The sequence below is a fragment of the Mycteria americana genome, chromosome Z (assembly GCF_035582795.1).
Source record: "Mycteria americana isolate JAX WOST 10 ecotype Jacksonville Zoo and Gardens chromosome Z, USCA_MyAme_1.0, whole genome shotgun sequence".
Classification (NCBI taxonomy): domain Eukaryota; kingdom Metazoa; phylum Chordata; class Aves; order Ciconiiformes; family Ciconiidae; genus Mycteria; species Mycteria americana.
In genome coordinates, this window is record NC_134396.1 from 20,805,055 (window position 1) to 20,819,781 (window position 14,727).

At 42.5% G+C, this 14,727-nt stretch overlaps 1 protein-coding gene across 9 annotated transcripts in view; it reads right to left on the bottom strand.

Annotated features, from left to right (window-relative positions):
* ARHGEF28 (Rho guanine nucleotide exchange factor 28) overlaps positions 1–14,727 on the bottom strand; it is a 127,504-nt gene that overhangs the window by 10,026 nt on the left and 102,751 nt on the right. For 7 of the 9 annotated variants that reach the window (XM_075526586.1, XM_075526587.1, XM_075526592.1 and 4 more), the window contains 4 exons: positions 14,683–14,721; positions 14,546–14,593; positions 12,241–12,720; positions 8,370–8,670 (listed from right to left, as the gene is read on the bottom strand). In XM_075526586.1, the coding sequence (XP_075382701.1) occupies positions 8,370–8,670; positions 12,241–12,720; positions 14,546–14,593; positions 14,683–14,721 (868 nt within the window). The remainder of the gene's footprint in view (positions 1–8,369; positions 8,671–12,240; positions 12,721–14,545; positions 14,594–14,682; positions 14,722–14,727) is intronic. The other 2 variants (XM_075526591.1, XM_075526594.1) reach the window with 2 other exon arrangements.

The following is a 14,727-nucleotide window of genomic DNA, read 5'->3' on the forward strand; positions in this document are numbered from 1 at the left end:
GGTGCCCTTTTTAATTGTTTGCTAAATGCTCTGTGAACATATAACTGCTGTGAAAACAGTTTGTTTGCTAAATGCTCTGTGAACAGTGATTGAGTATTTTGAAATGGGTGCCCTTTTTAATTGTTTGCTAAATGCTCTGTGAACATATAACTGCTGTGAAAACAGTTTGCATAAAAGCTAAAGGGAAAACTGTACATCAAAGCCAGAAAAAAGCACAATTATCAAATAAGCATGTGCCTTCAGCCAAGTGCTTTCCTTGAGTGCACAGAATGTACTTGGATCCACCTTCCTTTCTTCTGCTCCCACTTCTCTCCACTATGGGCAACACTGGTCTTACCCTTAAGCCCGAATTCATCACCACCTCCTTCTACCTTGCCTTTACTACAAGTTTTCTTCGTCACTAGTCCTGCAGCTGTGCCTCTGTTGACCCCGTCTCTGCTTTGGTTCCGACTCCCTCCGGTGCCTTCGCACCCCCTTGCTTCATGCGCTGCAGCTCTGCACCGCTCCCATCCCACCACTCCAGAGAGCGGGCCACTTCCCCACAGCAGAAAAAAAAGATGTTTTAAACCACCCTCCTGCATTCATTTTCACCTTCGGTTCAAAACTGCCTGTGTTCAACGCAGAAGCCTTTCTTAAGACCTTCATCCCCCTCCCGTTGCTACTACGCTGTAATGGGAAGTTCCTCTGCACAGGAGACAGCTTCTCTACAGTTCTTGCTGTCAGCAACAACTATCCTGCAATTCTCAACCTCCGTTAAAAAAAGTTTAAAAAAAAACCCAACCTTTTCATCCTTGCCAAATATACTAGTTCCCCTATCTGTCATGTATCCTTTAACATGGAATATAGTCAATTTCTTTTAAAGGCACACAGGTTTCTTTGATTTTTCTATGGCAGACCCTAAAGAAATACAGCCCAATCACATTTATTTTTGTATCATTTACGTTCCAGCTCTAGATCAAAATTGCAAGGGACGCTCAAAGGAATCTCGGCAGGCAACTGTTGGAAGTCTTCCTATTTGATTAAACTAAAAACAACTTCCATACCAGCACCAAGGCTCCTCCCCTCTACTGCTCTACCAAAAATTTACACCCAAAGGAAAGTTTTCTATAGCATCTGGGGAGGCAGAACAAGATACCCCATGAAATCTCCTCTAGCAGTTTGGCTACTGCCAATATAATTTATGTGGAAGGCAATCGGGTGCTCCTGTGATGAATGCCAGTAAAAGACAGACAGATAATCTTCCCCAGTTTCTCAATAAATATTTAGCAGCAGATGCTGCTGAGGAGGTTTTACATTACTAAGACTTCATTACTTTTACACAACATGCTACAGGCCATTTCCTGGAATATGTAAAGCATTATACTAAATAATTAAAATGAGATTGTACTTTTCAAAATAAGCCAGACAGATACACTTGGTGATTCAGCTACATGATTTTACAGGGTGTGTTTGCATACTCAGTATCTTGCAGAATTTGATCATCCATAAACAGCTTCTCCCAGCTATTAGGATGCATTATTTATTCATACTTGTGCATCTATTTCAGGCACTAACTCCATTACAAAATGTATACAAAACAGTTTTAATGCACTAAAGGAGGGCACACAACCAGGTCTCCACCCACAGATCACATTACCGGGGACCTCCCAAGGTATCTTCCTGACATCAAACAACAATTAGCAAGACTCTTGTTTTGTCACTGCTTTTCCTGAGAGATCACCTCTTTCCCTGAAGACTTGCTGCCAAAGTCACAGCTCTGCACAACCCTGAGCTACAAACCAGTTGTCTGGCAAAAGACTCCCTGCCCAGGGTCTTCTGCTTCAAAAGATGTTCCTTTCCCTCCTTCTGCTTCCCTGAAACCCATATTTATTGGAACGACCTTACCTAAGTAAAGAATAAATCTGCGTGTAAGAGATACAGTCCAAACCATCCCAGTTTCATCGATGCCAGTAATTCCACTGACTTAAAAAACCACTGCACTGAGGTTGCTGGAACTGTAAATACGAGGAAAATGAGAAAGATTTGGCCATCATCCTGTTGTTTAAGAAGTCTGCAGGCAATGAAACCCTGAGTATGGTGTGCAGATTTACACCAATACCAGTGGCACCTCAAACGACAAGGATGGACAATCTCTTCACTCCATTCATCACCTTAAAGAGGTGCACTATCTTAAACTTCCCTCCTAATGAATGAACTCTAAATGAGAAGATACTAGAAAGAATAAAATCAGACAGGCATTACACAGGAAATTCTGTACTTACATTAGCGTACAAAATAAAACCAGAACATCGTTAATTGCCTGTCCTGGTTTCGGCTGTGATAATTTTCTTCCTAGTAGCTGGTATGATGTTGTGTTTTGGATTTAGTATGAGAATAATGTGATAACACACTGACATTTTAGTTGTTGCTAAGCAGTGCTTACACTGGTCAAGGACTTTTCAGCTTCCCCTGCTCTACCAGGTGCACAAGAAGCTGGGAGGGGACACAGCTGGGACAGCTGACCCAAACTGGCCAAAGGGCTATTCCATACCATAGGACATCATGCTCAGTATAGAAACTGGGGGAGTTGGCCGGGGAGCAGCGACTGCTGCTCGGGGATGGGCTGGGCATCGGTCAGCGGGTGGTGAGCGGTGGCATCACTCCCCCTGCCCCAGGTTTTGTTCCTCTCTCTCTCTCTCATTGTTTTCCTTTTCATTACAATTTATTATTGTTGTTGTTATTGTTATTATTATTTTATTTCAATTATTAAACTGTTCTTATATCAGCCCCTGAGTTTTCTTACTTTTGCTGTTCAGATTCTGCCCCATCCCACTGGGGGTGGGGAGGGTGAGCGAGCGGCTGTGTGGTGCTCAGTTGCGAACTGAAGCTAAACCACAACACTGCCTTAATTAAAAGGTTATGTAATACTGCTGCACCTACTGTGGTTATGTTCAGAAATGAGAAGAAGTATTTTGAGATGAGAAAATTAGTAACAGAACTACAAAACCCTAGCACGGCAGAGCTGAAAAGCGAGTGTTACTTGAAATATACTAATTGCAGATGACATATAACAACATATTTTTCACTTTGGTATCACACTGCCATGTGATTTAATCCCTCTTGCCATCTGCTCTAAACAAATGGCAGTGTTATTCCCAAGAGGAAAAAAATACTTCCCCTGTGATTCACTTCCACCAAGTATCCCACAGACACTGATGTCTTATGGCAGCAAAAACTCACAAAACTCAGTGTTCTGTGGTATGGAGAGGAGGCAGTTTTGCTGTTATCTGTTGCAGCGCTGGAAGTAAGATCTTACTTGTTCTTATAAATCGATGCGATTTTGAACTTGGGAGATGCGGGTGCTGATGTTACTCAACTTCATATTCTCATATCTTTCCATTTCATTTTATTCTCATTATAACTTATGTTGAGCACTAAATAGGCTCTGTGCTCACCTATGCAGCCATCACGCTAAGAGTAGAAGGGATATGTTGAACACAGAAAGGGCAAGTTGGAATTAATTGCATGTTCTCAATTTGGCATCTACTCAATTAAAAAAGACAAAAAGTTTAAAGTAGCTCAAAATATCACATCTGCTCAGGAGGCTTCCTGACCAACCAGGAGCTCCACAGTCATGTCATTCTTTACTTTTAAAAGATTTCCCTCCTTCCCTCTTCTCAAGTGGAAGAACAGAAAGAATTCACTCACTGTGCAGGGCAAACAGTGAAAAAACGGCACTATGAAAAATATTGTGAAACACACCAGAAAAACTCAAAATAGGCAGAAAAGCATCTTCACATGCCATTCTGCAGGTGGTAAGGGGCTGGCCTGCTGTTGGCTATGAAAGATGCTGTTTAAACAGGAGACGTGTAAGGTTTGTGCTGTGTGGGGCACAATTACGTTCCAGCTCAGAAGATGAGCAGGTCAGATGTACTCAGAAGGAATTCATACAGCAGCAACAGTACAGAAATTAACTCACAATGGTCACATATGCAGAACTGTGATGACTTTTTCTGTGGGAGCTAGTCATTATTTAACAGGTTCCAAGCGATGAAAGTGATCTTATTCAACAAAGTCCTCAATACGGAATCCCATTAACCACCTCCAGCGCTGCCGCAGTAGCTATGTTTATTTGAATAAGGCCCTGAGTTACTGAGCTTCACCCCTTTGCCAAAATCCTGTGCTGACTTGGAACCATGGGGAAACGGCTTGTACGTCTTCAGGTGGCTTTTTAACAATGTAGTGCAAAGCATATTTCACCTGTTTTTTATCACACTTGCATCAACTTTGCATTGTATACCTCTTGTGACTGCAACAAATTCATCTTGCACAAATATAAGAAAAGAGCCAGGCCCATACAGCACCATGCTCAATCTCCCTGAAGCAAACATATGCAGGTACTTTTACACAATTTCATTAGGCTGTAATCGATGTTAAGGTAGCCAAAAAATAACGTGTTGTTCTAAACCTCACCTCAATTACCAACTGGAAACCAAAACAAGTGACTCTGATCTACAGTTTTAAGAGCAGGTTCAACAGAGCAATCACCATTAGCACAATCTGCCTTAAGGAATAGGAAGGGAATTTCTTCTAAAGAATAAAGAAAAAAAAAATTGAATTATAGGATACTACACATTGTTGCTGGGGTTTTTACTTTTTCTATTGCAAAATAAATATTTTACATCTCTAGAAAGCATTTTCTTTGATGAAAACCACTATAAATGGATTATTTTGCAAAATCAAACTCTCCCATTTCCTTGTATGCGTGTATGTACAAATTTCTGTCCTTTTAAAAATATTGAAATCACATTAGTCAAATAGAGCCCTATTTTTGCTCCCTGGTTTTGCATTTGGCTGTTGATGGGAGATCACAGGTTTTTCTATGTTCCCCATAAAGATTTAAACTATATTTTTCACTACATCATGCAGAAATATCCTTCATGCTAACACTGCAAATGTCTGGGGAAAAAAACCTCCCACAATCAAGTTTCAGTGCAGTTTTCCAGATCTATCACTTTTCAACTCTATTCCTGTAGCTACAACATCTGAATAAAAAAAAATGAAAGGCAGTACCAGTGAACAATGCTGTTCACTTCAAAGCTTAAAAGAATTAAAACTGCACTGATTCCTGAAATCAAAGAGGTGAGTCCACAGGTAAAATCCTTAGGCATCACTTCTACTAGTTAACCTGACATGTCAATTAAATGCAAGAGTAATTTATTCAATACTCAGTCTAGTCTGACACAAAACCTATACTTCCCCTGATTCCTAATTAGCCAGAGTACTTGTCTTCTTTCATGCAGATAATTTCATAACCATTACTGTAAAGCATTAACACATTTTTCTTTCAATCATATTTTCCTGCTGTTGACTGACACACCTTTTCTAGCGAGTGTACTTGTGCCAGTTTCAGCTTTGTGGGAACTTGCCCCAAGGTCTTTAGTAAAGTTCCCTCCCATACACATAAAACAATGATATATAATCATGATGCTAGCTATGTGAAGAGACATATGTCTTACCTTAGAAAATATGAATGGAAAATTATGCACTGGAGGAATGTAGCTGTTTCCATTTGAGTATATTTATGAAGCTAAATTGCATAGTACTTAACATACAGTAGAATGCAGCATGATTAACTCCTTGACAATGTGTTCAGGTGGTGCTTCTTATTAAATAATTTAAGGTTTTTTTGACAGATCAGACTTCTTACAGGATGCCTAACAATTCTACAAAAATTAATAAAAACCAAGAAATTCCTTTTGTGTACACACAGAACTTACTATATGCAAGATCTGGCCATGTATGTATCTGATATGTGGCAATTTCCAGTAACACATACTCAGTATTTGTTTCTTGGTTCTATTTTGACTTATTATTTAGGAATGTTTTTTGAAAGATTATTATGAGACTTTACAGATAGAGCTGGTTGAAAAATGCAGGAAAATGTCATTAAACATTCATCCACATGAAAATATTAAAAGTTTCAGCTAACTTTCAAATTCTTTCTAGCCTTTCTTTCATTGCATCTCTGTTGGTTTTCCTTCACAGTGATCAGAACTGACTATATCCTGCAGAGGTGTCAGGAAATGGAGGCACAAGGTCAGGGATCTTCTTAAACTCTGCTAAACTCTCTGGGGAAAAAGCACGGCCAAAAAAAAAAACCAACAAAAAGGAAATTAGCTTCCTTGTATGAAACGTTCGTACTGCTCAGCTTGATTCACATTGCTTAGGAACAAGTGATTTACTTCATTTCCATGCAGAGCCATTTGCTGGGGCTTCAGATGCCATCTGTCTTTCAGGGGGAAGTTTAGCATTCTTCTCATTCCCCACTCCCTGTACAGTGGCTCCTGATGCATGACAGAAGCAAGTCTGAATCGTGCAGACTCGTGCACTTCACGATCAGAGCATAAAATACTTGTCACCCTCCGAATCACAAACACGACTGTAGAATGTGATGGCACATCTCTCTGGAGGGAGGCTCCCAGCCCTGCCTGCTCTAGCAACGTGCCGGGGGGCTTCACAGGATGGATTTGCTGCGCTGCTTTACCAAAGGTGCCTTGTGACTCAATCAAGTGCAGGTTTTACGGACGTGACTTAGCCAGAGAGACTTATACTAGCCTGTTACTCTACCTCTTGGGCAGGCTTTGTAGCCAGAGCTGGTCCCCAAGCTGCTGGGACTGCGCTGGTGCCCTGTTACCCAGGCAAGATAAGAATGTCTACACAAGATGCAGTGACAGCAGCTGAACACAAAGGTGGCCCATTGTAGGTGAAGGGCATCTTTACATAAGGAAGCTCCACCAGCTTATCTTAGAATCACTGCAATTAAGCTGGTACAAGCCAGTTTAATTAAACCAGACGCTCTCATGTGGGCTCAATAGAAAGTATCCTGGTTAGCTTGCATCTGAACGTTTGCCAGTGCAAGCTAATCCACTTTTGAGAGGTTTAAACCCACATATATGTTAGTTTTCAAATTTGCACTAGCTTAGCTAACCTATTACTAAAATGACAACTTCAGTCAAACCAGAACAAGTTTCACCAGGCTAATTATTTAGGCATTTTTAGAAATACTAATCTCTTTTACTCATCAGCTTGGTTTGCTGATTGTGGTGATGAGACTAGCCTGCCCTACCTTTGATTATAAAATGCTATTTTGGCAATCCGTGTACCAAGGACTAGTAAGGTTGTAGTGGATACCTGCTTAATATATTATAAGGACTACTAAGGAGCAAGTTCCTTAATCAAGGACTTTTTTATTTTAACAACTTCAAGATTTGACCTAAGACAATTAAAAACCATCGTACCTGTGTATGTTTTCAACTTATGATCCTGCTGCCTACTTCTCTTTGCTGTGACCTGACCTGCATGCAGCTGGTGTGAGGACGGAAGTCATCCTGCACTGCCAGCTGCAGAAAAATGGGAGCTCGGGCACTGCTGCAGTGCTGACTTGCCCCGTCTCACCTGAATTTCACAACTGTGCAGGAAAACCCCACCAGATCACTTAATCTATTACACCAAAAGCGCACCATTGTCTCCTAAGACTTTTAGCTCTTGTGTTTTTTACGTGCTGCTCTACAACTCTCACAATAATGAAAGAATGAAGACACCAAGTCAGATCAAAACTAGCATTGTGCAACATGAGAAATAAAACCCAGATAGTTTAGCGTTTCTCCTTAGCATGTTTTTAAGTCCTTCAGGGAATTTTCAGTGCAATTCTGTGCTCAGATAGGTGGCCTCTTCCACTCATTTTGGTAGCCAGTCAACAACTGCCATTCAATCTACATACTTTTGGGGGTTCCGGTAAAATACAAGAATAAAGAAAGGTAATGCAGTAAGAGCTATTTTTACTAACATGGAAACTTATTGTCAAAGATTATATTATTCCTTAGAAGTGATGTAATTTTCTTTCCGCAACTACAGAGTCTTTCAAGATATTTTCATTTCATTCTCAACAAAAAAGAAGAGGGTGTTTGACCACTGATTATAATTTTAAAATGGTAAATCAAAAGCTATTCTGACTAGAAATCATCAAGTAATACACATATGTTCTTAAACAGCCAATAAAATGCACTTGAAACAGCAAGAGTGACTTCAGCTCACAAACAAAAAACAAGTCAAAAAGCATTGGGAAAGGATTTGGAGAGAACAACATTCTGAGTACTGTTATGCAGACACAAACGGGGGTTTGTGGGTTTTTTTTCCAAAAGTTTTCTGTATTTCTGTTTTGCTCATTTTCTCACCTACCCTCAATAAGCTTGCAAAGTGGCATGCAATTGTTTTAGCAAAATCTATTGGTTCCACCGCTACCAAGCTGTCTTCGTTCCTAGGACTACTCATTCTGAGAGGTGGCAAACTGCCCATACTACTTGTTAATTAAATACAGTGTTAATTACCATTATTAAAGGCATCCTTGTTGCTTTTGCAGGAAAAAGACATCTGCTGGTAAGGACCAGTGGATTTCCACAGTGCACTGGTTAACGTTGGTTGACAAGAAGCGTCCATTTTGAGGTCCACCTGATTTTCACTAGTCCTTGCTATATCAGAATTTGAGATGTTCAGCCCATAGACACCATCCTCATAAACGAGAGAAGAATCTGATCTGTTGAGACTGCTTAGAGACACACACACTAGAGCTTCATTTAAGTAGAATGTATTTTCGCCATGTAAGCTGTCCGATTGATTATGTCCCATTATCTGCAGAAGGGGAAAAAAAACCAGAGGACAGCATTTTCATGTTTGTCCAGCACCAGAATCATAGAATCACAGCATACCTCGAGTTGGGAGGGACCCATAAGGATCATCGAGTCCAAATCACTGCTCCTCGCAGGACTACCTAAAACTAAACCATATGACTATGAGCATTGTCCTGAAGCATCCTTATACAAGGATACATAAAATTAACTGCCAGACAGAACGGGGATTCATAGCAAATAGTCACCTAACTTCCCAGAAGTTAACGTCAAAGCATGTTAAATTGGATGTGCGTTCAGGAATAAACAGCAATAACCTAATACATATTGCCTTAGCTCTCCTCAAAACACAGGAAAACTCAGTAATAATTGCAAAATAGCAAATATCGAAGGGCTGCTACCTGGGATGCGCTGAGCTCTGCTGAGTCTTTTCAGGGGGCTCTGTTTTGCCCTATGGCTCAGTGAGGTACCACTTCACATATGTAAATCTGTGTACGCTGCAATCCAAAAATAACACTGTACCTCATGTAGACAGGTAATCATACAGAACAGGACTGCAGCAGTCAAACTGGGGACGGCAAACAGCATTCAGCAAGCGGCCATGGCTCCCAGGGGCTGAAAATGCAACTCCTGCAAAGACTCCCTGCCTGCAGGTGTTTATGAAGGCCGAGCTCACAAAAAAGCAGGAGTAGCAGCGTGAGTTACTGCAATGTTTGGCCATCCAAAACTAGCTAGGTTCAGCGTAATGGTAAAAACACTGGGCTGGGAATACTGGCTGACTGGCAACCACTCAGCCAGCTCTGCTGCTGCAAGGAATATTGTAGTGGAAAATGCAGGACAAAAACGATCCCAAGGCCTGGAATGCATCCAAAGCCATGTAGTTTACTTGAAATAAAAATACAAGCAGTCTTACACATGAAATATTAGATTAAGAACTACTACTCTTTGGCAATCAGCATTTCATTATTTTGCCTCTCCGTCTGTGCAATCCTGACCATCCCTGCATCAGGCTATCGTCCTTCAACTTCCTCTCCTCAAAAGATTTCAGAAGTCCCGTCCATTAAAGCTGACTGGCAAGTTCAGTTTTGGTTTTACCATCCGCTTCTTAAGCACTGCCAAACAAGTCAAAATTGTACCGCAAGCTATACTAGCAAGAAGTGCCTTCGTTGTTCGGGCTGGGCAAGCATTTATGGGTAAGTCATGTTCACACAGTGTTCACAAAAGCCAGATGAAAAGGGGGAGGTCAGAGGCCAACCCTTCACCCCCTCGTGCAGGCACAGGCTTAGATGCTGAATGGTCACTGCCCGTTATGGGTCAGTTGCCAGCTGAAAAACTAGGGAGGTGATGGCCTGAAGAAAGGCTCTACAGATTTTCTTGTGATAACAAAAACCTGAGGAAAAAAAGCCGTTTGGGTCAGTAAGCTTTCAATACATGCAAAAGCCAGCCAAAATGTTTTCATTTTCAGGTGCTTTAGAGAACAGTAATAGAAATCAAGATTGTACCCACCGAGGCAGGAACTAGAGGCCAGGTCCCACCTGGCAGGTGAACACCCAGACAGTTGAGTTCAGAGTCAGCCTCTATCCTTCACCCTCAACAAAAACTTAATAATTTTTAGTATTAAATGCTTAAGCAGCTTCAGAGCCACTTTAAATTGCATCCCCTAATACTGACCATCTCCAAGGAATTACACTGCCAGGGATGGAGCCACACACCAACCTCTTCCCCTAAGGGGCTGCTTGTTTCAGGGGACCAGGACAGCAGGGCCCCACACGTGGTGTTCACAGGAGCCTGGCATTTCCCACTCCTGGAGCAGCCACTGTTCCTCACTGGAGACAGTGCTGTTGTCCAGGAACAAGGAAAGCAGCCAAAGACTTCACTAAAAGCTTTATATGCCTCAAGCATTACAGTAATTTAGTTTTTCTACAAGAGGCAGGAGACACAATGTAACTTGCAAACACAGCAGCAAAGCAGAATAAAACGCACTCTCACACTTACGATTTCCATCTCCTCAATTTAATACCCATCGGTCTGATCATCGGTCACCATCTGATCATCGGTCACAATCATCGGAAGTGATCGTGCCCCTGTACTCGGCACTGGTGAGGCCGCACCTCGAATACTGTGTTCAGTTTTGGGCCCCCCACTACAAGAGAGACATGGAGGTGCTGGAGCGTGTCCAGAGAAGGGCAATGAAGCTGGTGAAGGGTCTGGAGAACAAGTCTGATGAGGAGCGGCTGAGGGAACTGGGGTTGTTTAGCCTGGAGAAAAGGAGGCTGAGGGGAGACCTTATTGCTCTCTACAACTGCCTGAAAGGAGGGTGTAGAGAGGTGGGGGTCGGTCTCTTCTCCCAGGTAACAAGTGATAGGACAAGAGGAAATGGCCTCAAGTTGTGCCAGGGGAGGTTTAGCCTGGATATTAGGAAATTTTACTTCACTGAAAGGGTTGTCCAGCATTGGAACAGGCTGCCCAGGGACGTGGTTGAGTCGCCATCCCTGCAAGTATTTAAAAGACGTTTGGATGAGGTGCTTAGGGACATGGTGTAGTGGTGGTCTTGGTAGCGTTAGGTATACGGTTGGACTCGATGATCCTAAAGGTCTTTTCCAACCTATACGATTCTGTGATTCTGTGATTGTGAGTTTGGCTTTTGTAGGGCACTCAGCTTAAAATTACAGAATGGTTGAGATTGGAAGGGACCTCTGGAGGTCATCTGGTCCAATCCCTCTGCTCAAGCAGGGCCACCTAGAGCAAGCTGCCCAGGACAATGTCCAGATGGCTTTTGAATATCTCCAAGGAGGGAGACTCCACAACCTCCCAGGGCAACCTGTGCCAGTGCTCAGTCACCCTCACAGGAAAAAAGTGGTTCCTGATCTTCAGAGGGAACCTCCTGTGGTCCTGTCACTAGGTATCACTGGAAAAGAGCCTGGCTCCGTCCCCTTTACACCCTCCGTTTAGGCATTTATATACATTAATAAGAACCCCCATGAGCCTTGTCTTCTCCAGGCTGAACAGTCTCAGCCTTTCCTCATAGGAGAGATGCCGCAGTCCCTCAAACATCTTTGTGCCCCTTCACTGGACACCCATCCCTCCCCCACCCCCAACCCCATAGCTCTATGTCTCTCTTGTACTGGGGAGTCAGAACTGGACACAGTACTCCAGGCGTGGCCAGAGTAGAGGGGAAGAATCACCTCCCTTGACCTACTAGCAATACTTTGCCTAATGCAGACCAGGAGACCATTAGCCTTCTTTGTGGCCAGGGCACATTGTTGGCTTATGTTCAACTCGGTGTCCACCAGGACCCATAGGTCCTTTTCTGCAAAGCTGCTTTCCACCTGGGTGGCCCCCAGCATACATTGATGCACAGGGTTGTTCCTTCCCAGGGGCAGGACTTTGTACTTCCCCTGGTTAAGCTTCATGAGGTTCAAACAAAGCCTTTGGACATGCTTGAACCTCAGCTTCCCACATGCTCGCTCGTTACATTACCAACCAACAAAACCCAGACGTACTAGTCTGTTCATCAAGGAAAGTCTCTCTAGGTCCGCAGTTGGGGATATAATTACAGCAGGGAATCACACACCTCAAAGCTCCCTGTGGATGACAACAGGCTACTTCGTTGACCGTGCTTCCAGTGCCAGAGGAGCTGCTTCTGCATTTTCATACTGTCTCTTTCTCTCTCCACCATTTTCTGGCCCTCCTGGAGCCTCTCCAGGCTCTGCTGGTACTCCTGCAGCTGCAGTGCCAGTCCTTGTCGGCTCCTCTCCAGCAGCTCCTCCTGGCACCCGCACTCCCTCTCCCGCTGCCCCAGCCGGCCCTCCCTCGCCTCCTGCTCCCGCTGCCGCTGGTCGCATTCACGCAGCCACCGCTGCTGCTCTTGCTGAAACTGCTGCTTCAGTTTGTGTATGTTGGCCAGCTCCACCCTTTGTTTTTCCAGATTCCGGTATTTTTCTTGTTCCAGAAGAAGGTTTAGCCGAGAACCATGGCCTCGACCAGTCTTCTCATTCTCTTGCAGGAGTAACCTGTGGAGCTCTCTCTGGCTGTCCTGGATAGCTAGTGCTGCCTAGACATCACAACAAAATCAGACACAAATGTTTAAATATTAGTGTTAATTCATTTCTGTGTTTTTACATACAGACATTATATAAAAATGCTTCAACCTCTCCAGCGCTTAATGCTTTTGGGGAAGTTACCCCTCATGCAAGTAGAGAAAATTCCGTGTTCATGCCTTTACCCAGAGATGTTTCTAAAAGGACTCAAGCATTGCAAGCACTTTTAACACGGTTTCTGGTTTACACTTAGTATTACTATATATGTTTATGTTACAGCTGTGCATATGGACTTCAGTTACAGCTGGGGTTCTGTTCTGTCAGAGGGTGTTAAGACACAAAGGAAAAATGATTTTTCATGGTTAAAGAGGGCATTAAGGCACTGGGAATGCTACACTCAACAAAGTATTCCTAACACAGATGTGGCTTACACAGATAAAACTGTATTGTTTCCAGTACAGCTCACTCCAACCCCAAGGCTCTCCTTGCTAACCTGCAACAGTGCACTCCTACTAACATCAATCCCACAGGCACCTGCCAACATAGCCATGTCATCAGGACTGTACTGCTACATGCAGCTGACCGAGATACCTGTGCCAGCAGAAATCTGCGGCATAGTAATGATTTCGGGTTTGATGTTTCAATAGTTTATTTTACAACTGAGCGCGCTATATTCTGTCCTTCACACGGATGTTGTCATATTGTTTGCATTAAAGATTGTGACATCCTCCAACAACACAAAAATAAATTGCTGGGATTAAGAAGAAAGAAAAGCAAGAAAGCCCTAGATCTGGTGAGGCACTTACTGCACAGCCTAGCTCCAAGAGCTGACCTGGGAATCTACTTCAGCAGACATTCCCAGAGAATTCCCACAGCCCCGCTACCCCATGCCGTCCACCCCAGAAAGAGTTTTTAACTTTATGCAATGTGCAATTCCCACTTTTCTTGGCTCTTCCTCCAGTATTGGGTCAGTTCCAGTGATCTGTAAACAGAGCAAGGACAGGATCCTCTGCTTGTTTCTCTGCACCTATACTGCCAGTTCATGGTCTGAATGATTAAGGCATGATCCCAAGCCTTACTTTACTGCCCCTCTGGTGTTAAGCTACCTATTTTTCAATTTTGCAAAAATTTTGCCTAAATTACAAGCTTTTTATTTTGCTTTTGCATTGCTTCAATCCACTTAACTTCTAAACCAAAGGTTTACAGGATTATTATGAAATACGTTAATGTCAAGAGGGTCTAAAAATTAAACATACTCAAATGAAACATCTTAAAATAAAACTATAAAACTGCACCTAAATAAAAAAAGTAAGTTAAAACATTCAAACTTAGTATGAGAGAGGCAAAAACTTCAGACTAAGGCCCTACAGAATACACACAACAATTAATTGAGACTGAAATACCTGAAATGGGTTAAGTTTGCTATATAAGTGGCAGAGGCACTGTTTACTAGTAGCCAGGATAATATTCTAAACAAAATACTAAAATTTTTCAATATTTTGAACTATAATTTCAAAAATCTCTACATGAAATGACATCAGTTCAGTTAGAGCCATCATTTTGCTTTCCCCCTAGATTTTTGGACTGTACACACATTCTTTGGGTGGGGGGGAGGGGGTGGCAGGGATTGATGTCCAAGCAAGCAAGCATTATTCAGTTCTTAAAAGAAACCTACCACTGATGTAGAATAAAAATATATTATATGACAACTTACGCAACAGTCAGTAGAGATAAGCATCCACTGACATAATGTCTAAAAGCAGGGCAAGATGAAAATAAACCTTAAGAAGTAAATTATTAAGACTAATTAATCTACAAAGTTAGCAGTGGAGTAGTCACCTGTATGCTGTACAAGAGACGGGTTAAGTTCTGGATTGCTTGTACAATCTAGAAAATAAGAGAGAAGGATTTTCAAAGGTTTGACCACTGTTAACTAAATACTTACTACATTCAGTCTGGGGTTTAAATAAACTCACCTCTGTCCCTGTAGATCCTGGGAAACTCATACTTCCTCCCTAAAA